The 24,526-nt window shown below is 46.2% G+C and overlaps 1 protein-coding gene across 2 annotated transcripts in view; it reads right to left on the minus strand.

Moving 5' to 3' along the window:
* Positions 1-23,463, minus strand: part of TIPARP (TCDD inducible poly(ADP-ribose) polymerase) — a 70,999-nt gene extending 47,536 nt beyond the window's left edge. The window contains exons 1-2 of one of the 2 annotated variants that reach the window (XM_085634765.1): positions 22,440-23,463; positions 11,699-12,681 (exon numbers count right to left, since the gene is read on the minus strand). In XM_085634765.1, coding sequence (XP_085490891.1) covers positions 11,699-12,648 — 950 coding nt within the window. In that variant the 5' untranslated portion in view covers positions 12,649-12,681; positions 22,440-23,463. Of the gene's footprint in view, positions 1-11,698; positions 12,682-20,102; positions 20,425-22,439 lie in introns of those variants that run through there. The other variant, XM_085634766.1, reaches the window with a different exon arrangement.
* Between the last annotated feature and the right edge of the window lie 1,063 nt (positions 23,464-24,526).

The raw sequence follows: 24,526 nt of genomic DNA on the forward strand, positions 1-24,526 counted from the left end.
GGGGTCAAGAAGGCAGCAGGAGCAGCTAACTTCCTCCACTGCTTGCCCTTCCCATATCCCTGCAACTCGATACACGAGACAGCGAGAGGCCAATGGCGGGACATGGGTTTAACATGTGATGTCACTCCCACTCCACCACCATTTTGTTCAATTGACATCCATGAATGCTTCAAAGTTGGAGAAAGATAACAGAAGCACACTGGAAGAGGACACATGTCCAGTGTTTCTGAATGACCACGGGGACAGGGTGTTGAACCCCGGCCGCGTGCCCCTGTGCTCAACGAGAACTAGAGTCAAACTACGGTGAGGTCCTATCAGTCACAAAATTCACAGAACGCCCTCGACTTTTTTCTTCTTAAAAACAAACACATGCCACTGACCAAGTCAACGGTGATGGAGTGAATAATGTATTGCCTGGCTGGCGGTGGCATAATGAGTTGCTGGGGTGCCAGGCCCTATTGTCTTACTAGTCAATAACTTCAAATGGTAGCCCAAGAATCTGTCACGCATGAAAGCAGATGCCAATTAAATTGTTGTACACCAGGTGACACAAACCACCATGAATACTGTGGCATTTGGGATATGATGACATCTTTTCAAAATGGGTGTATCAAACCGGAGGGCATTACTAATGTGTGCAATGGATATTACTTAAACATCAGCTGTGGAGTCTACAATATTAAAAAGTTTTCATGTAATTAAAGTTTTCATGTTTTGTGATGAAAGTAAAGCTACAAAGTATCTGAGAGAGGGTTCCAGTGTGGACACATCCCTTGGACTGGAATCTTAAGCCGTTGGTTTATTGCCTGTTCCTTCCTAAATAAAGTCAGGCACTCAGACCAACGGAAGCCCCAGAGGGACAATCCACTGAGAAAATCACGCACATAGCACCACAGAGACACCCTAAATGATTATATGAAGATTCACGTAGATGGATGTCTCTTTATGGCCAAGAGGAAAGGCCAGAGGTACCCAAATCTTTTTTTTTTCTTCTTCTTTTATTGAAAACTTTGCAGCGATGGGGGCACGAGAGAAAATAAAAACAAACAAACATTAATCTGTCTGGTAAACTATAATGATGATAAGTAGAACCATACAAAGGAACAAAAAAAGTGCAGAGAAACAGTTAAACTGAGCAGCCACCACCAGTGTAATAAAGTCCCTTATCTATAGGAGGCTAGAGAACTGATAACGCCAGCATCTGGCAAAGTTCAGTCTCTGACACAAACATTAGGCAGTGTATCCAAGTGAGAATTCCTGGTGTATCTAACTGATTTTAGTGTGTAATGCTTGTGACTCTGGGATGTTGCCAAAGATGCTGCATTAGGGCCCCTGAGGGGGCTTAGCAGAGGCACAATGAACCTAACTGGATGTTGATGGCGATTTCCTTCTTGCATTACTCCATACAGATTTGTTTTTATAGTTTTCAGGATAAAGGACAGTGCTGGACTGGGCATTCCTACAGTCTGGCCCTGCCAGATAGGCCAGCTAAGAGGGAAAGTGTGCGGGATGCTTTTTTGGGGTCCCATTACAAGTCACTGAACCCCCAAAAAATTGCCCCACACACTGGTCCTTCAAGTTGAGCCACCTGGCTGCGCCAGACTGTCAGACTACTGGAAAGGCCGGTCCAACAAGGACCATAAGTCTTGATATTCCAATATCATCACAGATGTGTACTGTACGATTCTAGAGGCGCAAGGTGACTATATTGCAAACGTAATAATGTATCGAGATAATATCACATTCAGAACATCAAAGGAACCACCCCATTGCAGGGTAAGTCTGGGTATTAGTGAATATATACTTTCCTTGCAATGTAGTCACTGGGTCCATGTAGTGGATGCCGCGTTATTGTGGGCCTGTATCACCAACCTTGATATAGCCAAAGACAACTGGAGTAACAGACACGCAATCCACCCCGGGACCACGGTCTAGCAGGAAAGAACCAGATCCTTTACCAAGGACATAAACATCATATATCTTGCTGGGCACTTTGCTTGGCCCAAGGGTAGAGAAACTGGTGCATTCTCAAATATTCTAACTGAGGAAATATTTTTCACATAACAACAATCTGATCTTCAGCCTGACATGCTGGGGGTGCAAATGCTGATGAGAAGTAGTGCTGATTTTATATGAATTAAACAAAGCAAAAAAAGCAATACGATGCTCGCTGGGTATTCAAGCATCACACCCAGAGCCTTCATTCTCCATTTTGTGCTCATGAAGTTTACTCGAGACGTCAAACTCATTTTAAAACCACTTGGCAAGTCCAAATTGCACCAAAGGCTCACTGACACACTCTCCGGGGTTTGGTTAGCATTTTATCAAAGCTCAAAAACAAATAAAATAATTATTTGGTAACTGCTGAGTAGGGCAGTTGTAATTTTTGCTTATTGAAGTCAGAATATGTGCTAGTACAGTAAGTGCTCACACGACTGCAGAAAACTGAAAAATCAGCATTACCGTTGCCAGACGTTTAATATACTGCTTTACCAGCTCCGAACAAACACATGCAAAAGCCCTAATACCATAATATGCTATTACTAGACACCAAGGTTTATGGGGTTAAAGCAAAGAACTGTTCTTGCGAAGAATCAGGATGAGGTTTGAGAGCGCTCTGAGCAAACATTCTAAAGGAATGTGCATTTACAGCAAATAAGCTGCCTGTTCTAATAACTTCAATTTAGTACATGCTTGGCATAGACAGAACCATAAATCAAAAATATACTACACAATAAAAAATTCTGCACCATCTGCATTTCACAGATACTCACAGCTGTATTTTGGGTATGACTAACTCCACATGCACTAGGCCCAACAAGCAATTATGCCAAATGGAAGTGGAAGTAACACATTGTCTTTGCAAACTTGGAGAGTCCCCCAATTTTAGGTCACTGTCTGTTGCAAGACATTGTGGACTTACTGAGAACATACAGGGGCTTGGAGCCAGTCTATTGCTTTACATTGGTTTGCTTTCCTGTCACTCTCATTTGGCTGCTTTTTATTCATCATGACCCAGCATATCACTCTTGTGTTTGTCCCTCCCATAGAGCATAGCCTCTTTACCATCTCTTTTGACTGTCTGGCTTCTATGATTCGACTGCCTGCTTTTCAAGCACTACTTTTTTTAGTTAAGCACTCCATGGGAGTGCATGTGTTTTCCAGCTGTCTCTCTCTAGTACTTCACTCCCCGCACCGTGTTGCTCTCTGTTGCCATCTTTCTTCCAACCACCCTTCATGTTGTACTAGCCATTGTGTACTTTCCCCTTCGCTTTCTCATCCTACTGCTTCCTCCCCACACTCCACGTTGCTCTCTTGCTCATTGCTTCTCCTCCTTTCACCCCCCTGTGTTGCTTCTTGTGTAGCTTAATTATTGACTGCACCCCCGCTCACCCTCCCCGGGCGCTGGCTCTCCACAACACTTCAACCTGAGCTCATCTCACAGGGTACCGAGTCCACACAAAACTTCAACATGAGCTTATTTACACTTCCCACTTGGCCTAAATCCGCAGCCTGTTTTCCAGTCCAGGGAGGAATTGGTCACTTCGGGCTAAACTGTTGCCATGGGGATCAGGGTTGTGACTGATTTGCAAATGGCTAGATCCAAACTGGGGTGGCATGGTGGGTAAAAGAACAATGGATTTAATCCAGATCTCTTGACTGCGGGTGAGTGCTTGAAAAGTTTCAGAACTCCGTCGATCATCTTGTTGTTTTTGCTATGTTCGGCTTAAGTGCGCTGGGTATTCCCAGACGTGGGTCCCTTGCTCGCTGTGCCACTGGATTCAAGCTAGCCTCGCTGAGGAGGTGCGATACCCCGAAATCGGTACCAGGATGCTGGTTTCTGATCCAGGGAGGACCTGTTCTGAAAGTTTGGGCTTGACTGTTCATGGGGAGCAGGGTCAAGACTGATTTGCATATGGCTGGGTCCAGCCGGGGGTGGCACGGTGAGCAAAAGAACAATGGCTTTAACCCAGATTTCTAGAGAGGGAGGTGAGTGTTTGAAAAAGTTTCAGCACCCCGTTCATAATATTGTTGTGTTTGCTATGTTCGCCCTAAGTGGACAAGTGCATGCCCAGACATGCGTCCCTTGCTTGCTGTGCCACTGGATTCAAGCTTGCCTGACTGATTAGGGGTGATATCTTGAAACCGGTCCAGGATGCTTGCTTCCGGTCCATGGAGGAGCTAGCCTGGCAGTTGGGGCTGGACTGTTCCCATGAAGAATAGGTTCAAGACTGATTTGCATATGACTGGGTCTTCACTGGGGTTGAGTGTTTAAAAAGCTTCAGCACTCCGTCCACCATCTTGTTATGTTTGCTGCGCTGCTTCCAAATGCCAATTCAGGGGCACCTACAAGAATAAATACACCAGAGACTGCTGAAACCAGCAGCTTCCCAAAGACCCCGTTCACTTCCTGGGATTTAGAGACCAAAAACCAATTAGTGGTATTTGATATGTAAATAGCAACGCAAAAATGTACAAACGGGAACAAACGGGTTTTTATTCATTATGGCGAAGCTCTACAAATCGAAAAGTCACTTCAAACATTTGTACGGCTCCCACTTTTCCCTCAATGAGCCAAGGGATTTGTTTTACTCTCTAATCTCCAGCTGTGTATATTCAAGGCACACCAATGGTTACCAAGCGCCTTCCCTCATCTAGCGCTGTTAGAGTTATCGCAGGCCTTCTGTCATTGGCGCAGTGCAGAGTGTTTGTTTAATTCCAGCGTTCAAACAAACGAAACAAAAGCTGTCCCCGCGGCACGCAGATCCCATGAACAGCTTCTATATCCCAGGAGAAAGCGCCAATCAATGTCATGATTAAATAGTCCGATCTAGGCCCGGTGACGCAAAGCGGTTCATTGAGCAAAAGTTTTTTCCCCCAATAAAAACTGGCGGACACATTTTGCCGAAATCCAGTATATGATTGCTACCCCTGGCTTACGCCTGAATTCTAGGAGTGAGCCATGAGTACTCTTGACTTACTCCTGTAATTCAGGAGTTCTAGAAGAGTGAGCCATAGCAAAACCTTTGTGAACCCGGCCCAAAGCACTTTGCGTTCGGCATTGGCGTAGCCGCTGAGTCATGGGCGCTACTACAAGGAAGGAAATGGACCCTGGCTGTTGTTTTAAATGTGAAATACATCAATAAACAAGGTTCAGTAGGGCCCTCTTGGTCCAGGAGGTACTGTACCTACTGCACCAATGACCTTGCAGTGACAGCCCACAACTAGGAATGGTCGAACCAACAAAGGGGGTGCGAAGTAGAGAAAAAGTCACTTAGATTTAAAGAAAAAAATGGGCAAACTCGCAAAGTTCAAGCACTTTCCCAAGATTAAAAAAAAAAAAAAAAAAGTTTTGCGAAGCACTCAGCAATATTAGGTACTGTGAAGGGAGAAAACATAGAGAATTCACTAACGGAAGTAGTTTTTTTTTTTTACTAGAAAATTGTTCACCAAAAAGTTTTTTGTTTGTGGGAATGTTCATCCATCCACAACGTATTGCAAAGGTAACACATTTTCAAAGATCACAAAAGTGCTTAGTTTGTAAGAACTGGAAAACTGTTGATGGTATAATTAAAAGTCAACTCATCCTGGTTTTTAACATGCACTATGAATTTGTCACCCTCGGAAATTTATTTTTATAATTTCTTTTATTTACATCTCTAGAACATCTGTGCTTCTGTATCCAGCTGTTTTTGATTAAACGACTGCAGTTAAAAACTGCATAAACTTTTTTTTTTTTTTTTTAAATCCAGGAGTGGCCCAAAACCAGAAAACAGCATCCGGTGGAAGCTTTGCAGCTGGGGGTTACCGCTCCGCCTGCCAAATCCCCCAAGATGCCTTCCTGTTCCGATGGACGCTTAACAAGCGACCCCGTCATCGCCTCTTCCGGGATTCCTTCCTGGCGGGTGGAAACAAACCGCTTGTGTGCATTCTGACACGTACAGTCCTTCCAGCAGCAAGGCCGTGCAGAGAAACAGCCCAGAGGGCCGACCTGCCTGTAAAATCCGACCCCAGCTCTCCAATTAGACCGCTGGCCTGAAAGCATGGCCTCTGCCCCGCGCGCTGCTCCACTCGCATCCGCACAATGCCTACATTATGGCCACACAGTGCAACAATGAGTCACCCTTCTGTGTAAATTGTGTTCACAACAAGAGGCATAAACAGCTCCCACCTGCTGGCGTGGCTGGCCTCCCCAGATCACGCACAGGGCCGAACAGACGCTTGCTTGTGCGCATTTTGCCTAGATAGACCCGTAAAGCTAGTCCGACCACAAGAGATTAACAGCTTCGGCCAAAAATATGCGGTAACCATGCGAACCACGGGCTGCTCCGGCCTGTTTGCGCGCCTCTCAGCAAGGCCCAACATGCCGCTATCTGGATGATCCTGTTGCCTGGAAACACAACATCGCTGTGGAACACAGGGGAGGCCAAGCCGAAGTGACCATGAGTAAACCACATAAAAAGCGCGCTGGCCTACGTCAAAGAGCCCAAAAAACAAACATTTGCTTGTCAAGAATTCAACAACAAAGCAGCCTGCCCGCCAGCAGAGCACGCTTCTGTGAATGGAAGTCTGAATATAGTATGAAACTGCCCATTGATGGAGTCCTTGGCAGTACTCGGTGAGTTCACGCTACAGGTTGACATTTGCTGCGAGCCGCAGTTCGTGAGGGGGAATCCCAACAGGGCCATGCCAACCTATCATCCTTCCGAGGTCAGGAAATTTAGTACTAGTAATTTAGGCAATCGTGACAGCTGGTATTTGACGCGCTTATAAAAGGCAGAATCAGGCACTATTATTTTAAAAATGTTATGATTTCAGGAGGCTGGGATGAACACTTTCAGCATTTTTCAGGAGAATAAAACACTAAAGTGGTGTACCACAAGCACTAAAAATGACATTTTACAACCATTTCTCCAATCCGCACTCTTTTTAGCAAACACTGCCCCACGTAATGCACATATTTTGCAGCAATATTGTTTGGAGTTTCCACATCCTGAACTTTGACCCGACAAAGTGGTAGGTGCATGTGGATTAGGAACGTGATTGTCACAGTCACCCACCCCAACTGTGTTAACTTATACCTCCAAATCAGCACTGTATTAATACACGACACATTTCTGCTTATAGCTGTAAACACTGACCTCCCAATCATTACAGCAAGCTGGCAAGGGCTATAACTTATTTTAAAGGGTTTCTTCTACCCGAGCCAAAGCTGAGGGCCTATAACCGGGAGATGGTATTTAACAGCCGGTATAGCCTGCAGTAGGCTTCTCTATGATCTGATGCTATTAGAATGTTCCTCACCTGGATATGGATCTTCTAAATTAAAGAGGGAGAAACAAAGACATGAGCCTCACACTGACAACAGAGGTTTATACCAGCCATTATTGCCCCCCTTCCACTTCACTGTCCTCCATGGAGGTCTCACCATTCTAGTGCCGTAATCAGGTGTTCTGTGACACGCCAGGGCAGATGATGGAGAAGCTGCTTATTTACAGTGACACCGTATGTGCTCACACCTGATTGGCTACCTGTGAAAAAGAGGATCCGATTCAAGGCACTGGTCTTGGCACATAAAGCCCTACATGGAAAGGGCGCCACTTACCCTAGGAGGAGGCTATCACACTATGCCCCTCCTAGGACATTACGGTCATCTTCTAGTCATCTATTCACCATTCCCAGGGTCCGCCGGGCTAGAACCGGTGGTAGATCTTTCTCTTATCTTGGTGCCCAAGCCTGGAATCAACTCCCGCTGGCACTTCGGAACTGTCCATTTTCAGGAAGCAACTAAAAACTTGGCTATTCAGCAAATTAAGTAATTCCGTTCAGTTAGGTGTGCAGACTTCCTGTCAGCGCTGGGGCACTCTCTGGAGTATCCGTGCACTCTACAAGTGCCGTTTTCATTCATTCATGGACACACATCCCTGAGACGCAACCAAACCCTGACAATTGGCCTCTATGATAGTGTCCAACATGCTACGACTGCCGTCTGAATATATAGCTCTGTGAGCAACACAGGGCAGCTGGAACCACAGGAATAAGGAAAGGAGGGAGTCAGGAAGTGATTCCTGCTGAATGCAAATGGATGAATAAAAGATGAAAGTGTATTTTTTGTTTTCAGCCTCGAATGCCCTGAGTAAGGGATTAACCAGTAAAATTTACCATGCTTCATTTTTGACTCTTTCAAAATGCCTAACTACCCCCTTGAAGCCGCGGCCTAAGGTTAAGATATTCGAGGTACGGAGAGTTTGTAATTGCCGCTGATACAGACGTCTATTACAGGCGAAGTTAAACCTGTGATTGATCATCCCTTCATGGTCTCTAAAATAAATGGAACCAAACTACCTCTGGTTCAGGAAACTTCTGAAATCTTCAAGAAGTAATTTGCCGGAATTCGTTCCTCGGTGTATTGCGATTGTGGAATACAGTTAGACACTGCACTTCATCCTGCTGGTCTCTGCCAACCTGCGTTCTACTTTATATTGTTTTTCCATGCTTTCATATGTGCACAAATTTGCTATAAAATTATAACAAAAACACAACCTGTTTTTTATAAACCACGAAATACATCATAACATTAGCCACTGTTGGTAGTATTTGGGTCTCCTATGTCAGCAACAGTTGAATGGTAGATTGTCTTCCTCTGTAAACCTCTAAGAATGAGGACACATATAACAACCATTGGCAAAGCCAATAGGTCTTACTTATGTGAGAACTATTGGCTTTGACAATGTCTTTTGGCCATGTGGTAGAGCAGCTGCCAACTTTTTTTTCTTATGGTGGATGAGGACAACTCAGGACCAGGGAGAGAAGATGGGAAGAAATAAGCAACAAAGACAACAGGATGGTGGGAGGAAATAAGCAACAAGGACAACAGAAGGGTTGGAGGGAACAAGCAAAATGGGAAATGGGAGGGAAAAAGCAACCCGGACAAAGGGACAGTGGGTGGGAAAAAACAACACAGACTACAGAAGGGAACAAGCTACAAGGACGCAGGACGGGGGAACAAGCAACAATAATAACGATAGGGAACAAAGGAAGAAAAAGAATAGTACCTCGATCGCAGCACGATTAGTGGAAGAACACTAAACAAAATGAAGCAATCAGTACTTGATCCATGCAAGAGAGAAACAAAAGTAGAGGAAGTGAATCTGGCATGCCCTGGCCAATTAGGAGGCAGCAACTTTGAGTGACAATGAAGCCAATGAATGGTAAGCAATGAGCATACTTCAAGCCCCTTTTAGTAAACAAAATGTCTTGCACACAACACAACAGCGCATGCTCTGTTTCAGGTAAGATCTGAAAAGGGAACCTACATGCATATGTCAAATTAAATAGAAAACTATAAAATAATGGATGCCAAATGACTACCACCAGTTCAAAATCAGAGCACAACATGCACAGCTAGTGAAATAACCACAGAAATCATGGCAGGTCACATTTTACTGCAAGCTTTAGTGCCACTTGACTTGCGATCCTCCGAAAAACAATGTTTCAAAAATAAAGAATGTGCTTTAACATTACTTGCTATTTTTTGTTAAAGGACTGTATAATGTATGTGCTATTTTAAGATACCAATGTCTGCTGACTTTGAGAGGGCAGAGCCCATATGTCTTTGAGAGCATTACGTTTACTTCTGGTGACTAAACAGTCCTTAATGGTAGACTGCATAGGGGAGAGCAGAATTTGGCACTAACAATTCCTGACTGAATCGACTGTACTGGTGCCTGTGCATTAACATTAGAACTCTCAAAAAGTCAACCCTGGCCCGACTGGCCAGTGCAACAATTCATTACACATTTTATATCAGTCCAAATGCCTTGTTAACATCAGTGAAACTCTGCAGTGGCTCCCCTGCAACATGTAATCCCAAAATCAGAGCAAACTTGAGGACATACAGGTACAATCTATGCAATCTGTCCCAGCTGATACAAATTGTCAGCAATGAGCAAAGGAAAGTCTTCCTCTTAAAGGGGTGGGGCACCGTTCCCAACATGAGATTTCTAGGTGGAGATTTTCTGTGTGATATTCTGATTTTTGTAGTCTTATTTTGCTTCAATTGAACAAAATAGACAAACATACCTGAAATCATTGATTATTAGATGAAAGGCTCAGGGCTGGAGACAGGTTCCGGAATGTGATGTCCACCCAAAGACCACTACAGCAGGATATACATGCACCCATCTGAGAGCTGCATCGACAGATGCCAATGCACACACACCATGCACCAAGGTCCGCTCTGTACTGGAATAAGCAGGGTCACATCGGCCCTACACCAAAAGCACTCCACTGGCTCCCAGTGGTGCCTAGTATTAAAATCAAATATTCTAATCACCATGCTCGTCATACTCAGAGGTTCTGGCCCAGGATATGTGCAGAATTAGATAGTAAAGTATACCTTAAGAAGGAACCCCCAATCAAGCTTCATGCTAACCTCTTGCAAGCCAACACTCAAAAGGATATAACTCAGGGTAGGCTGCAAAGTAGGGTCATAACCCTTGTAGTACAAATTTCTAAGCTCCTCTCGCAAAAAGGGTAAATCCAAGTATGCATTCTTTGGGAAACTATTGAAAATACAATTTCCTAAAGACGCAACGAGGAACTCCGGAGGCCGCTTGTTGAAAGAAACTTGGCCCACTTAATAATTGAGTCCACCTTATATCTCCACTACCCGCAACAGCAATATTTGTCTCCGATAACCTGCTGTGTGTCATGGCCAGACAAGCCTGAGACTATACTATCCACTTAAGCATATAGGGCATGATTTATAGTTTGCGGAAAGGGTATTCGGTCAGAAAGGTGGCGGAATACCCTGCCCGCTAAACCCCCTACCCGCCCTGTCTTCCAATGGTATTGCTCCCCTGCTTCCCTGTTGGGAAACTCACTCTGATGGGCCGACAGAGTAGGGCCCTTCGGAGTAAGGCCATGAGACCGTCCACCCTGTTTTGAGTGGATTGTTGTGTTTTTTCTTCCCTGCCCGTCACTGCCAAGAAGTGCATCTGGCAGAACCGTTGAGAAAGAGAAAAAAAAAAGAACCTTAACACCCTGGGAAAACTCCAAGAGTGTGGGCATCATTCGTTTTTTGTTTTTCAAAAACAAACTCCCGCTTTGAGAGACAAGCAGAGCCGACAATGACCTATAAATATGATGGCAGTAGTCCATCAGGGTAGTGGACGTAACGTCCTCTAAAGCCCTGACGGTCGGCGGGCCACCTGCCAATCTTCAAGTCAGGCCATTAGAGTTCCAAATGTATTAATGATCAGTCCTTGTTTCCTATCTTTGCATCCACAGCTCTTGGATAGGAGGGAAAGGTTGCATTGTGCTCAATATAAAACACTCAAATAAATTAATAATAGTCTGTGAAAGGGCTTAGGCCTCTCATAACCACCCGGAGTGTGCTCTGCACATGCTAGTTAAACAAAAAAAAGGAGCACATACAGATGAACTTTACAGCAGATTCATCCACGGTGTCTTTAACACCGGCCATAAGCCGAGCATGCCAGAATCATTCATAGTGATGCTAAATATAATGTAGGGAAAAATAAGAGGATTGTTCTGCCTGGATCAAGCACGTTCTGTTCTATTTGAAAAATGTATCTGTGTAGGCAATGGGAGAGTCTGTGATTGAGTGGCGAGTGCTGAGAGGGGATGCTGTACAGGCTGTTCATCACGTAGACAGGACGGAGAGGGTACTTACTGATATTTCAGCTTGATCCTGTCGCTGTCTGGGTTGCAGTAGAGTCGCTCCAGGTGCTCATGTGAGTCGTCGTTCACGCTCTGCCAGGCGCCGGTGGATCTACTTTTGACCTGCCAGTGGTAGGGGAGCACGGTGTGGTGCCTTGGGCAGTCCCTCCCATGGAAACAAGTCCCCTCAAGGAAAGCCACACAGATTTCTATGCCATCCTCCTGATGGATGTGATACTGCAGTTGGTTCAGAAGCTCAAAAAGAAGCAGAAGGGAAGCCTCCTCTGTTTGGCCTTGGAATAGTCCAGTGTTTGTGTTAGTACTGTGGGTTAAACTGCATGGTCCCAGGCAGCTGCCATCTTGGAACAGTCCCGCTGTGCAACTGGCTGTAGTCTTGTCTGGGCAGAATGAACTGGCAGCATTCGTTGGGCTCATTGGCAAGTGGGCATCTTGAAAAGGAGCATTGGTAGCACTAGCAGCAGTCGCATCAGGCGTTTCGGCCTGAAACACTTGGTCAGAAGACTCAATGAGGCCACACTGGTTATTTGAGGAGTCCTGTTCCTGCAACACAGACGATAGGGGGTCTACCAGGGACCCGAGGCCTGGAGGCCCAGAGATCACTGCACTAGTTTGTGGGCAAGGGGATCCCTTTTTCCCAACTGGTTCACATAAATTGTTAGGACTTGTGCCCTGGCTCCTGGGCACAAACACCCCATCAAGTGAACCGGCTCCTAACAAGCTTTTAAAGAATGGTTCTAAAGCCCGAAGGGTCTCCTTGTCCAGCCGTGCTTGGGCTTGCTTCTTTTTAAAGCAGGGCTTCACGGGTGGGATCTTCTCGACCAATCTCCGCTGCTGGGGGAATGCGCCATCCGCAACCTGGGTGCACTTCATCACTGCACAGGGAGTTGTGCTGATGCAGGTGGCTGCTGACTCCGATGCCATCAGGTGCAAGCTTTCCGCCATGACGCTACAAATCCACAGCTGCGTAGAATGAACCTGTGGGGGAGCAAAATCAAAGAATTAAACTTTCAAACATATGCAGACAAATGCAAACAACACGCCCATATAAGGTGATTCACCTCTAGTAGACCTCAACAGGCATACAAGTTGTTAAACAAAGCAAATTTAGGCTACTAACTTCCAACTTTTTACTAAAGTGTACGTTCTTCAGCACCGCCACGTGCACACAGTTGGTGGCCAGTGGATCCCCAAGCACTTCTACAAGATCTCACAAGCACAGCGGTATATCAGGCAACGACGAGTGCTATTTCATGCCAACAAGCTTATATATAAAATTGTTCACTTTTGTGACGTTTCTCCATCTGAAAGGTGTGATGAACAGTTGGCTGGGAAAAGAGGGATACGGAAGCCATGCATGTCCTCAATGCATCTATCCCCATGAGACAGGCTTCAGTTATTGAACATGTCACCCCAAAGGGTCTCACACAACACGTTAGCACCCTCTTTCTTCATTGTTTCAGCTGCAATATTTTTGCATGAGTGTCTGACACTAACAGAAGAACCCCGTGCACTGCCCCTGTGAAGACCAGAATGCCTACTTATTTTGTTTTCTTTATTTCATTTGTTTTGGTCTAGTTTTTAGGGAATTGACAGGGGTTGTTTCAGTGAGTTTAGCAAGGGTAGAGGCCATGACAGGGGATCCCACGGAGCGGGATGTTGTCTATCGAAAGGTGGATAACAGTAGTTCCAATAAGTCAACACTGCAAGAATTGTAAGAGTTGTTTGTGTTACAGTACAAAATAAAGGGTTAAACAAGGAATGCACAGCAAACTGACCGCGGTAGACATCAGTTATCTTTCAAACCAGAAAGTCTATGATCCATGAACGTTTTATAAAAATTAAAATATACTGAAAGAAAGAGACGCAGGCGTGATGTTGTCGGGTGAATACTAAAAACAAAGCAGCAGGCGTGTGACCTTCCACTGACGGCCTCGGGATACACGGGACGGCGCAGCGCTTTGAAGTCACATAAAAAGCCGAGCTCTTGATTTCTGCTGAAAGGGTTAGAATTTAAGGCCCGACAATGTACAAAAAACACTGCAGACGTCTTTGAAAGCACTAAGCTTCTCGCACTACAAAGATGGCCTTCGAGGCGCTCAAAGGGAGCGCATGAGCTACAGAAAGAAGTGCGCCGGACCTTGAAGTGCACATTCATCTTAGAAGGAAAGCCCCCAAGTGTCAATTAAAGGTAGGGGTGAAGTTCAGAGTGCTTTGAAGTTTGTGCTAGGACTGGTGGGAGCTAGATGGGTGCTGACGGTGGGTACACAAAGAACTGCCAGAAATGTATGGTGGTCGCCCGGTGCCCCTTTCACACTCGCAGCGAGGAGGCCTACAAAGTGCAGGGCTTTGATGTGCTACTAGCAGTGAAGCCCTTTCACACACAGACTCCGCGAAGATGATGGGGTCACTCAGAGTGCAGGAAGCCAGGCACAGCTTTGAAGCCACATATTTCTTGCACTAAAGAGGAGGAGCCGTGGGCGTGGCCCAGAGAGGAATGTAGTGGGCTTTCCTCTCTCATAATTAACGCACCACACTTTACGGCGTTCACGCTCCGAGGGGGCTGAAATGCGCAGGAAAATATGCACGAAGCGCTGGAGGTCACATACCTCCTGCACCAGGAGGCGGAGGCATTTTCCGACGCTCCTTAAAGAGGCAGACATTGCACAGAAAAACCGTGAGGGCACTCAAAATGTCTGAGTGCGTATATTTATCAGTGGTGGGGGAGGGAGAGGGAAAAATGCACAAAGATATGTAAAAGTCTTGCTTTAGTCACACACACTAATCTCTCCCTTTTACTGCCCCACCTAGTGCGTCACGGGACTTTCAAAGGAACCATGCTGTCCATCAACCACTGCAAAACCAAAGGGGATGATGGGCGGAGTGTTGAACATTGCAAGCACTCACCCCCAGTCAACAGATCTGGGTTTAATCCATCATCATTCTTTAGCTCAATCCTGCCACCCCAGTTCAGACATGGCCATATGCAAATCAGTTTGACCCTGTGCCTCATGGGAACAGTCCAGCCCGAACTGCCAAGCCATGCCTTCCCTGGACCGGAAACAAGCTTCCTAGGACCGGTTTCTGGCATTTCAGCCGTCTTCAGCCAGGCTTGCTTGAATCCAGTGGCAAAGTGAGCAAGGGACTCACGTCTGAGCATACCCTGCCAACTTATGGCGAACAAAGCGGTACAACAGGGGGTGGTGATGGACGGAGCATCAGAACCAATCAAACACTCACCCCCAGTCAACTGATCTGAGTTTAATCCATCTTCATTCTTTAGCTCACTCCGCCACCCCTGTTCAGACATGGCCATATGCAAATCAGTCTGAGCCTGTGCCTCATGGGAACAATCCAGCCCGAACTGCCAAGCCATGTCTTCCCTGGACCAGAACCACTGCCACTGCCTGGCTATATGTCCATCAATGCGCGCCAACAGGCCTGTGACGCAACAAGCATTTGGCCTTTTTAGTTTTCACAGAGTTGACTCAGGCAGGGCTCGAGTCAACCATTGAGCAAGACGACACTTCAGCCCACAAGCTTATCACTTATGGCCAGATTAGAGGCTAGAACGCCAGGAGAAGTGGTATCCGTAAATTACCACGTCTCCTTCAACAATGGCGAATAATGTTATATTGGATAACCACAGGCTAGAATGCTGGGTTCAACTCTAACATAGCCGATTTAATCTTTCGGTGATCCATTTTTCTCAATTAGTGATGAAAGAAGGCCTGCATTTTTGAAGAGAGGATCCCTCCTTTTTCTCAACATTAAAGAACTGCTTCTACTTGGGAAACTCTGGGGTTCCACCGGCTGAAGATGCATATTCAGCTGGACAAGAACTGGCATGATGTTTGCCACAGGTCCTTGTCACAGCTCAAATTCTTCATCAATACACTTGGCAGGATCCTGTGACTAATCCCTTTGCAAGTCTTCCACTTATATTTTCTCAGTAGCCGGGAAAACCAACAAAAATTTGGTTGAGAGATTGGGCAAATAAATCTCACAACTTTGCGCTACTTGGGAACTAGTCCCTTAATTTGCAACTTTATTCTCATCTCTTATGATATCTTTGGATACAGGATTGAGGATTCAGTTCTGTCACACTGTTAAAGTTAAAAAATTAAAGGAACGACAATTTTGCTGGCACGGTGGTTTGATCCCAGTCTGCCTAGATTTCAATCTGTAGTATGAGCCAATGAAAAATGCTTGTGGGCGACAATAATCTGGCCACACTAACCGTCTATGAATTGCTACGCACTACATACAGGTCTCGATTAAGGCAAACAATGAATAAGATGCGGAAAACTTAAAACTACTGGAACACAAACAAAAGAAGAGCTTTCAAGTTATTTTTGGGACTAACAGTTTTCAAGGCTGCATCCAAGTATATTACCAAGGCACAACAGCTCCATGACCAAACACTGCTTTTCATTCTTCAGAAAGTTGCTTTTATTTGCTGTAATATGAAATGCAGCTGATCCCAGATCCTACTCTTAGACTGGACCCACTGCCGAAATGTATGGTCAAGGTGAAATCTGGCTCACACTTGCACCCATATTCTGGTCAATCTACTAAAAAACGTGCCTGCTACTGGCCTGCCATTTCTTCTGGAGGTTTTCAACCTCAATTTACAGGAAGTGTGTCTGATCAGAGAAGCGGTCACTTGGCACTTAAAAAGCTAACCACAGACCCTGAAAATCTGTCCAGTTGCTTGTCCATTCCTTGGCGAGATTAGAGTGAGGCTGGTGAATTGTTTCACTATCCTAATCAGGTTGGATTCCAACCACACTAAGGGATTTGCATGGTGGAGCTCGAACCACACTTAACTCAGGCTTACAAAGGACAATATAGTCCCAGCACTGTTTTTTACTCAATTAAGTGCCTTTGAAATTGTTGAGTATCCTGTCCTGCTCAAGGTGACTGAAAGAGACAAGATAAATAGTCTCAGACCTGTCTTTGATACAATTGTATTTGTCGGGTTAATCACATTCAGCCACGATCGGCCATTTTTTCCCCTAATCTAGCCGCATTCCATGTGGTGCACCACAAGTTCACTAAGTGTCATCCATCTTCTTTCATATTTCCATCTAGGATGTCATGGTCAGTAAATTGCATTTTTGTGTTGCACTGATGACACGTATGTAATGAACTGATTGACAGCATGACTTCAAGGTGGGTTTGTGTTAATTCTTTTGGGGGCCTGTGACTTGATGGGCAGTCACTGGCTGACTCTCAACTCGGTTAAATCAAACGTGATGGAGTTTGAGGGCAGCAATAACTTGTGATCATATCAGAACGGAGGGAGGAACTGAGGGTTTGCTCCATTTGCTCTTATGCAGCCCAGACCCTGGAGACTGAAATAGCTTTGTCTCTGGCGCATGTTTTCACCAGAAACCATATCCTTATGAATATTACGTCTTCTTCAGCTAAGAAGGTAAAACTTCAGCAGTTACAAGTGTGATACACTAGTGTACTCATTATGCAAGGCCATGACCATATATCTCCTGAACAAATTTCAACTTGTTCAGAATTCTTTAACTGGGCCAGATATGGATGTAAGGAATTCCAAACTAATTTCCATCACCTGTTGAGCTCCGCACAGGTACCTGAAGCTTTTGTAGAGTGTTAGCTATTGCCCTGAAGATTGATATTGGACCTGCAACAGCATTTCTAAACACAAAATTGCAGTTCTGTCACAATACTGGTGTACTTCTTTCTGCTCATCAGAAGCTACTTGTGAGTTCAGGGCCAGGAACAAAATGAGAGACAGCCTTCCCTTTTTCAATGATGGTACTCTCATCCCAGAACTTCCTTCTGCAGAATATTTATGAAGGAGCAACAGCCACTAACTTTTAGAAAGACAATACAATCGTACCCGTGCCCTAAACAGTCATCTGCACATTGGTGTTTTCAGTTACTATAGTGCAAAGAAAACGCCGGGCTGCCAAGGGAGACTTGTGTGTCCACCATCAACCACAGAGCTTGTGTGCCTCTGCAGGCTCCTCGTCACAAAAGTGAAGTGAAGACAATAACACTTTTAAAGTCGAGCCTCACCGAATATTTCCATGCGCAAGGATGTGGTGGTTCCTGATCGGTCAGCAGCAACTGACGAGGTTGAAATTCCACAGATGGAACACAAAACACACACAAAGGGCAATGATAACATAATACAGGTATGTGACCGTGAGAGCCACGTGAGAGACTTTCCCAGAAATATCATTATGTGCTTAATCAGAACAAGACATGAAGGTGCGGATAGAAGGGAACTGATGCTAGCGCACCTCGGTGGCACTTATAAGTGGCGTTGGGCCTTACTTCCGGAGCTACCTCAGTGCGGAGCCACACAATGCATCCTCCCAGTGCTCCAGAGTACTGCTTTTGAGTTTTCTGGATCCAGTCTGATGCCTGGGCGAATATTGACATGGTGGGGAATCTGCAGTTAGCTAGAGTATCCACCAGAAAGAGCGCCACCGAAGACAAGCAACTTGGTCATTATGCCATGGTCATTGTTAGAAAAAAAATAGCAATGAACAAACCTGATCTGCCATTGTTCAGTGGGTGACCAGGTTTTTGCTGGCAGAAAGATGACTTTTTGGTCAAGGTGAATTTCTAACATGCCCACAGACAGTTGGGCATTGAGATCCTGAATCCAAATGCTTTGGTTTTCTCCAAGAGCACTGATTAAATAATGTGAGGCGTGACATGAACTGGATTTGGCCAGAATATCCTTTACACAGAGCGACAAAACGGATGTATGAATAGCATTAGCTCGGGCCACACACCGGCACTTCTTTTCCACAACCCTGGGTTTTGGTCATTGGTCACTTTCCAGACTTTCTTACTCACTCACAGAAATGCAAAGCTCTCTCATTATGGTTTGCATACATTTTCAAATCTTTTGCAAGGCTTAGAGCACACAACACAGGTATTTAAACGTGGCTTCCCATTTGTTTGCATAAGTCACATCCTCAGGCAAAATGGCAGCTCATCGACATTATTTCTGTGTATACAGGGTGGTCTGAATGCAAATGTCTACCTTTTCAGTTATCCTGCATTTGTAAGAATACTAGTTCTCACGTAAAATCCCTTCCTTTTGTGACAGATTCAAATGATCTCTAACAAACGTTGTCACGCACCCTGCTACAAACACCAGTCCCATCTCCTACACACACCCTGCCTCATATGAAATCCTCCTTCTCACTGTTACACAACCTGTCTGACACATAATCGTCTCTCACAGCAGGTCATAAGAATCCTTCTGTCTCGCTCAGTCCAAGACACTGTCCCCTATCTAAGCCCTAGAACATCCCGGCTTATTAAATACAAACAGGTCCGGTCTGTTCCGCAGGGCTTGCGCTGACGTCTCTTGTGACATCAGTGATCTTCCTACAGGCATTTGCCCTGCCTCAGGTTAGTACACACAGCACATTAGCCACACCGGGCACATTTTTTTGCCATCTCACAAACACGCTATCGCATCAGTGGATCTAGCAGTGAGAAAGGCATTATGAAAGGAGAACGGCTTAAGGGGACAGAGTGAAAACATTTTCATATGGCATACCAGGGGTAGAGACGGGTAGCACGTTCACAACGTCCTCTGCAGTGTGCATCAGGAATGTATCAATGTTTTTTTTCTTTCAATACCAGGGGGAACCTATTTTTTGTGCCATTATGTTGTAAATCTCCATTAAAGGTTCACAACTCTTTGAACTATCAATAGAAGCAGCTGCAGGTTGGGAAGGGGGGCTCTATCTACCCATTACAATCTCACATATAGTTTCCTTTGCTCTAAACAATCTCACAACCACACCATGATCTACAACAAAAAATACATAATTTACTAGAGACACTGAGTCACATTACATGTGTGAGTACACAAGGCAACTAAGGTTCTACCCAAGTTATTGTCTATCTGGAGACTCTGCCATTTGCCTTCTACACTGATGAAGAACACATTTAGCTGTGAGAAGTAGTGTTGTCCCTTTCCAAACACACCATCGCAACTTTACCAATGCAAAAACGCACAACCTTTTTTTTTGTTAAAAACACAGTCATGCTATCCAATAGAGACACACAATTATGCAATGTGTTACAGACACAAGATTCTGCTACATGTTATCATCACACAATCACAAACTGCTTTACAGACACACCAGTGAGATGCCTTTTAAACACACACACACACAATTATACTGTGGCATGCTGACGCACATATACTTTAAAGGCACAGCATCACACCATAGCTTCCAAAGCAGAGACTAAAAGTCAGATCTTTACACATGCTAGCCACTTCCCCAGTATTAAACAGGCACAACGATACGGGCTCATTTACAGACAGCAGTTCCGTGCCAGCACATATATCCTTACGGACGTGACGCCAATATACACCCACTTACCTCCACTATCACTCATCAGGCGCAAGTCTCGCCCCACGGGGCACGACACAGCCTCACAAACGGCCAGCTCGAAGCTCTCATTTCCTCTAAAGTACTCGAGGGCGGACAGTAGACACGCTCACTTCCGGGATGAACTCTTGGCCCGCAGCCGTCCCATCTCCAGAGATCCCCTGTGCGGTCACGCTCTGGTGTGCTCGCGCTCTGTGCGCTCCCCAGCTGTCGTGAGAGGTTCACGTGCCACGCTTTTGTTTCCCAGCACGCAGCCGCCTCCGGAGCACGCAGAAGCCCGAGGTCACGCACCCGCGACACCCAGCCCTGCTCTGCACAGTATCACTCTGTCTCCCGAACACACCCATCCTTTCATGCTCACATGCACGCTTCTCTTTCTCAACACACACACACGCACGCACGAAAAGAGCCACAAGGCCACCTCGCTCTCCACCACTGCAGCGCTCCGCGCGCTGGCACGCGAGGAGTTTCACAGACCCGGGTCACGCAAAACCCCGCTCTCGGCCCAGATGTGCACGTGACTCAGGGCAGTTGTCAGGGGCGCACTCGTTACTTCTGGGGCTTGAAGTTTTGCGTCTGCAGTTAGACGTGCAGAACTAACAAGAAAGGTCTGGTTGGCAGCCCTGTCAGATTTTCAGAGAGCCAGGGAGTTGTAATAACTATGGTATATCTCGTCCAGCGCTTCAACGCCTTGTCAGGGGAATTTAGCGCTACATAAATGCAATTACTAAAACTGCCCTGTTTGGGATTTGTCAGTACGTGATATACCGAGTAAATCATTTCAGATTATTGCAATGTGTAGTTTAAAATATGCCTTCCACGTGACATTACATTCTTACACACCCCATGCCCTTCAAGATGTTTCAGGTGCTGTGGTGCCCTTCCTACCAGTACCTGCAACGCTCTGGCTGCACTCAGACCAGGGGTGGGGGCGGTCAGGGATGGGAGCTGTCTCTGTGGGGACCATGCCATCTCTTACCACCCTGATCTCTCACGTAGGTGAAATCCGACTCTCAACAAACACGGCCATCCACCCCTGGCGTGCGAGGGGCCGTCAGCACTCAGGGAATACGACACCCTCTAGGGACAGGAATGACAATGCGAGTGAATCACTAATGCCCCCCATTTGTGGCAGCCCCTAGGGGGAGGGGGCAGTTTACTCTCCGAAACATCTACGTATGATTAGATAATTCATTTTAACAATGTGATATCATCTCCACAATGAGCACACACAACTTATTCTGTACATCTAGATGCCAATAAACATATGTCATCCCCTTATTTTCCAGAGTTCAAGACACACTTAAGTAAATTACAAAGATATGGTCCATACATGCAAACACAGAGAAAACATCAATTTTGCGGTGCGCCCCAATATTTAGTGTGCTTCGCCGCGCAGTGTTAGGTTGTTTGTCTACGAGATGAGAAGTGAACAAAAGAACCAGAACTCACATTTTCTCTTCTAGTCTACACTTAGGTGTGTTCGCTTCGGCAGCACATATACTAACATTGGAGCTGGGACTTAGGTAATATGAATAAATTATAAAGATCGACTTCGTCCAAGGGAGACACACCGTCCAGGTTTCTAAACTGTACAACTTAGAAACTGAAGACTCGGTTAAAGTTGGCACCCCGTTAACCATGTGTGATCCTGAGCAAAACTCTATTGTGAAAATCCACAAAGCTTTTCTGCAAGAGTGGAGCGTGTCTTGGGGAAACTTAGGGTTTACACTCAAGTCAGGAGTACAGACATTTTCGGCAAGGACGCCTCGATCATAAGTGTAGCAGCGCATGCGCAACTAATACGAATAGTAATCTTTTTTTATATAGCGCTCCGTTGACCACTTCTTAGTTTTCTATACGCTTTACATAGCTGATATTCCTATTACACTGTTTTTGCGCTACTCAATTTTTAAGGGTGCTCGAGCACCTAGCCTAGGACGGAATTTGGGATGCAAAGGGTTAACATGTACAGGCGGTTGACGCCGCTAGACACGCACTGGGCTGTAAAGACTCGCAGACTCCAGCCATGGCTCTTTCATTTGGACGTGAATGGAGTGTACAGGAAACATGTGGATTCGCTCATCGCTGGGTTAAAATACAGATGTGCCGAGTCTAGATTGGGGGTGAGGCCCCACAGGAAATGACTGTAATGTTTTTTTTAAAAAAAGTTCTGTCCTAAAATACATTTGTCTACGGTGAATGTGAGGGAAAGATGGGATAATACGAATGTTTAATATATATATATATATATATCAAAAACACAGCCAACACAATAACAATCAGAGCGGTCTGAAACACTGGAGCAAAGGCAGCATCGCACATTACCTGACTACGGGCTCGCTGGGGGCAGAGGGGAAGGCATGCCCCTAGCGCTTAGTAACCCCCAGTATATTTCTCTGGCAAAGCGCCTCCTTCTCCGAGCTGGAGGTGGTGGGGGGCCCTCAGGCCAGACCTCCCCTGAACGGGATATGCAGTGGAGCGGCTCGCCCTGGCCAGCCGCTCTCTTCCCGGGATTTGCGCCGGGAGGTGCTTCGATCCGTCAAGCGCTTCCTTCCCAGGTGTGGGCGCAGGCTGCCCCGGCTCTCTGTGGTATAACTGGTCTCTCCTTGGGTTAGAACTGTAAGGGTGGCATGTGGACAAACGCGTACAAGCTGGAGGTGCCCCTCTCGTGTGGAGCGACCCCCTCTCAGGAGTGTGTGCAGCAGGTTGGATGAGGTCTCTGCCAGTACACTTCTCCTGAGTGGTGTGCAGCAGATCGGAATGGCTTTTGTGCAAGATCGTCGTGCACTAGACTTGTGTGCAGCAGCAGGCTGGGAAGGTTATTTGTGCACTAGCGTCTTGTGCACGGGGAGTGTGCACCAGCAGGCAGGGAAGGTTCTCTGTGCACCAGCTTCTTGTGCACCAGCAGGTCCGGACGGCTCTTTGTGCACCGGCTTCTTGTGCACAGCCGGCCGGGAGAGCTCTCTGCGCACTGGGTTGTGAGCACCAGCGGGCAGGACAGACCCAGGACTCAGTGTGTGACGTGAGGCAGCTGCCTGCTGGGCCAGCTCTCGTCAGTCGCCTCCCTCTGCGAGCCGTGTGCGTCTGCAGGGATGCACTCAGGAAGGTGTCTCGTCTCTCCACGACCTGCTGGTGTGTTCGTGACAAACCACCCATCCTTCCCTCCCTCCCCCACCTCCTCCTCCGCAGCGCACAGTGCCGAGAGAGGGGGCGGGGGCTCCGCTCCCACGTTGCACTGGGTGTTTTAAATGTGGCTTCCAGTAACCACTGCGAGGGCAGCTGCACGACTCGGGGCGGAGCTGGAAACACCTCACGGTACCAGGAAGTGATGCTCCGGCCTGTTAAATGTGGATCGGGAGGGAAGGGCAGTCTGGCTGACATATTTTCCCTCTGCTGTGCCTGCGATAATTCTATGGCCAGTGCGCAGAGCCTCTGCTGCTCCCTAGTGGACGAAGACTGGAAGCAGGGTTGCGTGCTACATAGGGGCCACAGACACACATATATATCACTGTGATTTTAAACAGGGTGGCAGGTATCATCAGTTCAGCAGGTGCAGCTGTACCAGAGCCCAGGAGTCTGAGAGACCATCAGCTGAAGTGGGGTTGTTTTCACTACCAAACCTTGGGGAGACAAGATTCCTTCCTTGCATAAGGGTCCATTGCGTCTTTGCTACTTTTAATTTACATTTTTACAATTTTATATAGTGCAAACTTGACACACAAGTATTGAAGCGCTTTACAATGAGAACCAATTATATTGCACAAGGGCACATTCAGATTTTTAGGTCGAGCCTGGGCAGCACATGCGCTGCGGCATGCTGTGTTGGAGTATGGAATAGAAGCCCCGCCCACTCTCCACCTATATTGGTCATTGGCTTGTCTCATTGCCCTTCGTAAATGCTGGCTTCTGATTCGTTAATTGGCTTGTTAATCCCATCTTTGTACCACCTTGTCACCTCCCATAAGAACTGTCCCTTTTACTTCAGTTGTTACACAGTATGCCTTTTTAGTCTGTAAGCACTATTTTCTTTAATGAATTTCTCCTACTGCAGGCACGACATGCTTTCCTGCAACATTCAGCGCTCCATGCGTGCTTTCACATTCCGAGCAGCCAGGGACCATGGCGCCCGCTTCTTCGAGTAGGTTTTGCATTTATAAGAGTTTGAGCTGTTGCCATCGTAAATGAAAATGCCTTTTATTTATGTGTTAATTAGCAAAACAGATTAATGAAAGGCTTAAACTCTCGCAAATGTGAGACCTTCTGCATTGCAAATACTTGTTTTTTAGGCACCGGTTGATTTATCCAGACTCACAGGATGTTGACCCAACACCCTGCAGACTCAAACCTGCTTCCCCAGTTCCAAAACCGGCAGCTGGCCACAGCCTCTTTCCTTGATTATAAAATCATTTTCA

Source organism: Triturus cristatus, chromosome 11 (assembly GCF_964204655.1).
Source record: "Triturus cristatus chromosome 11, aTriCri1.1, whole genome shotgun sequence".
NCBI lineage: Eukaryota > Metazoa > Chordata > Amphibia > Caudata > Salamandridae > Triturus > Triturus cristatus.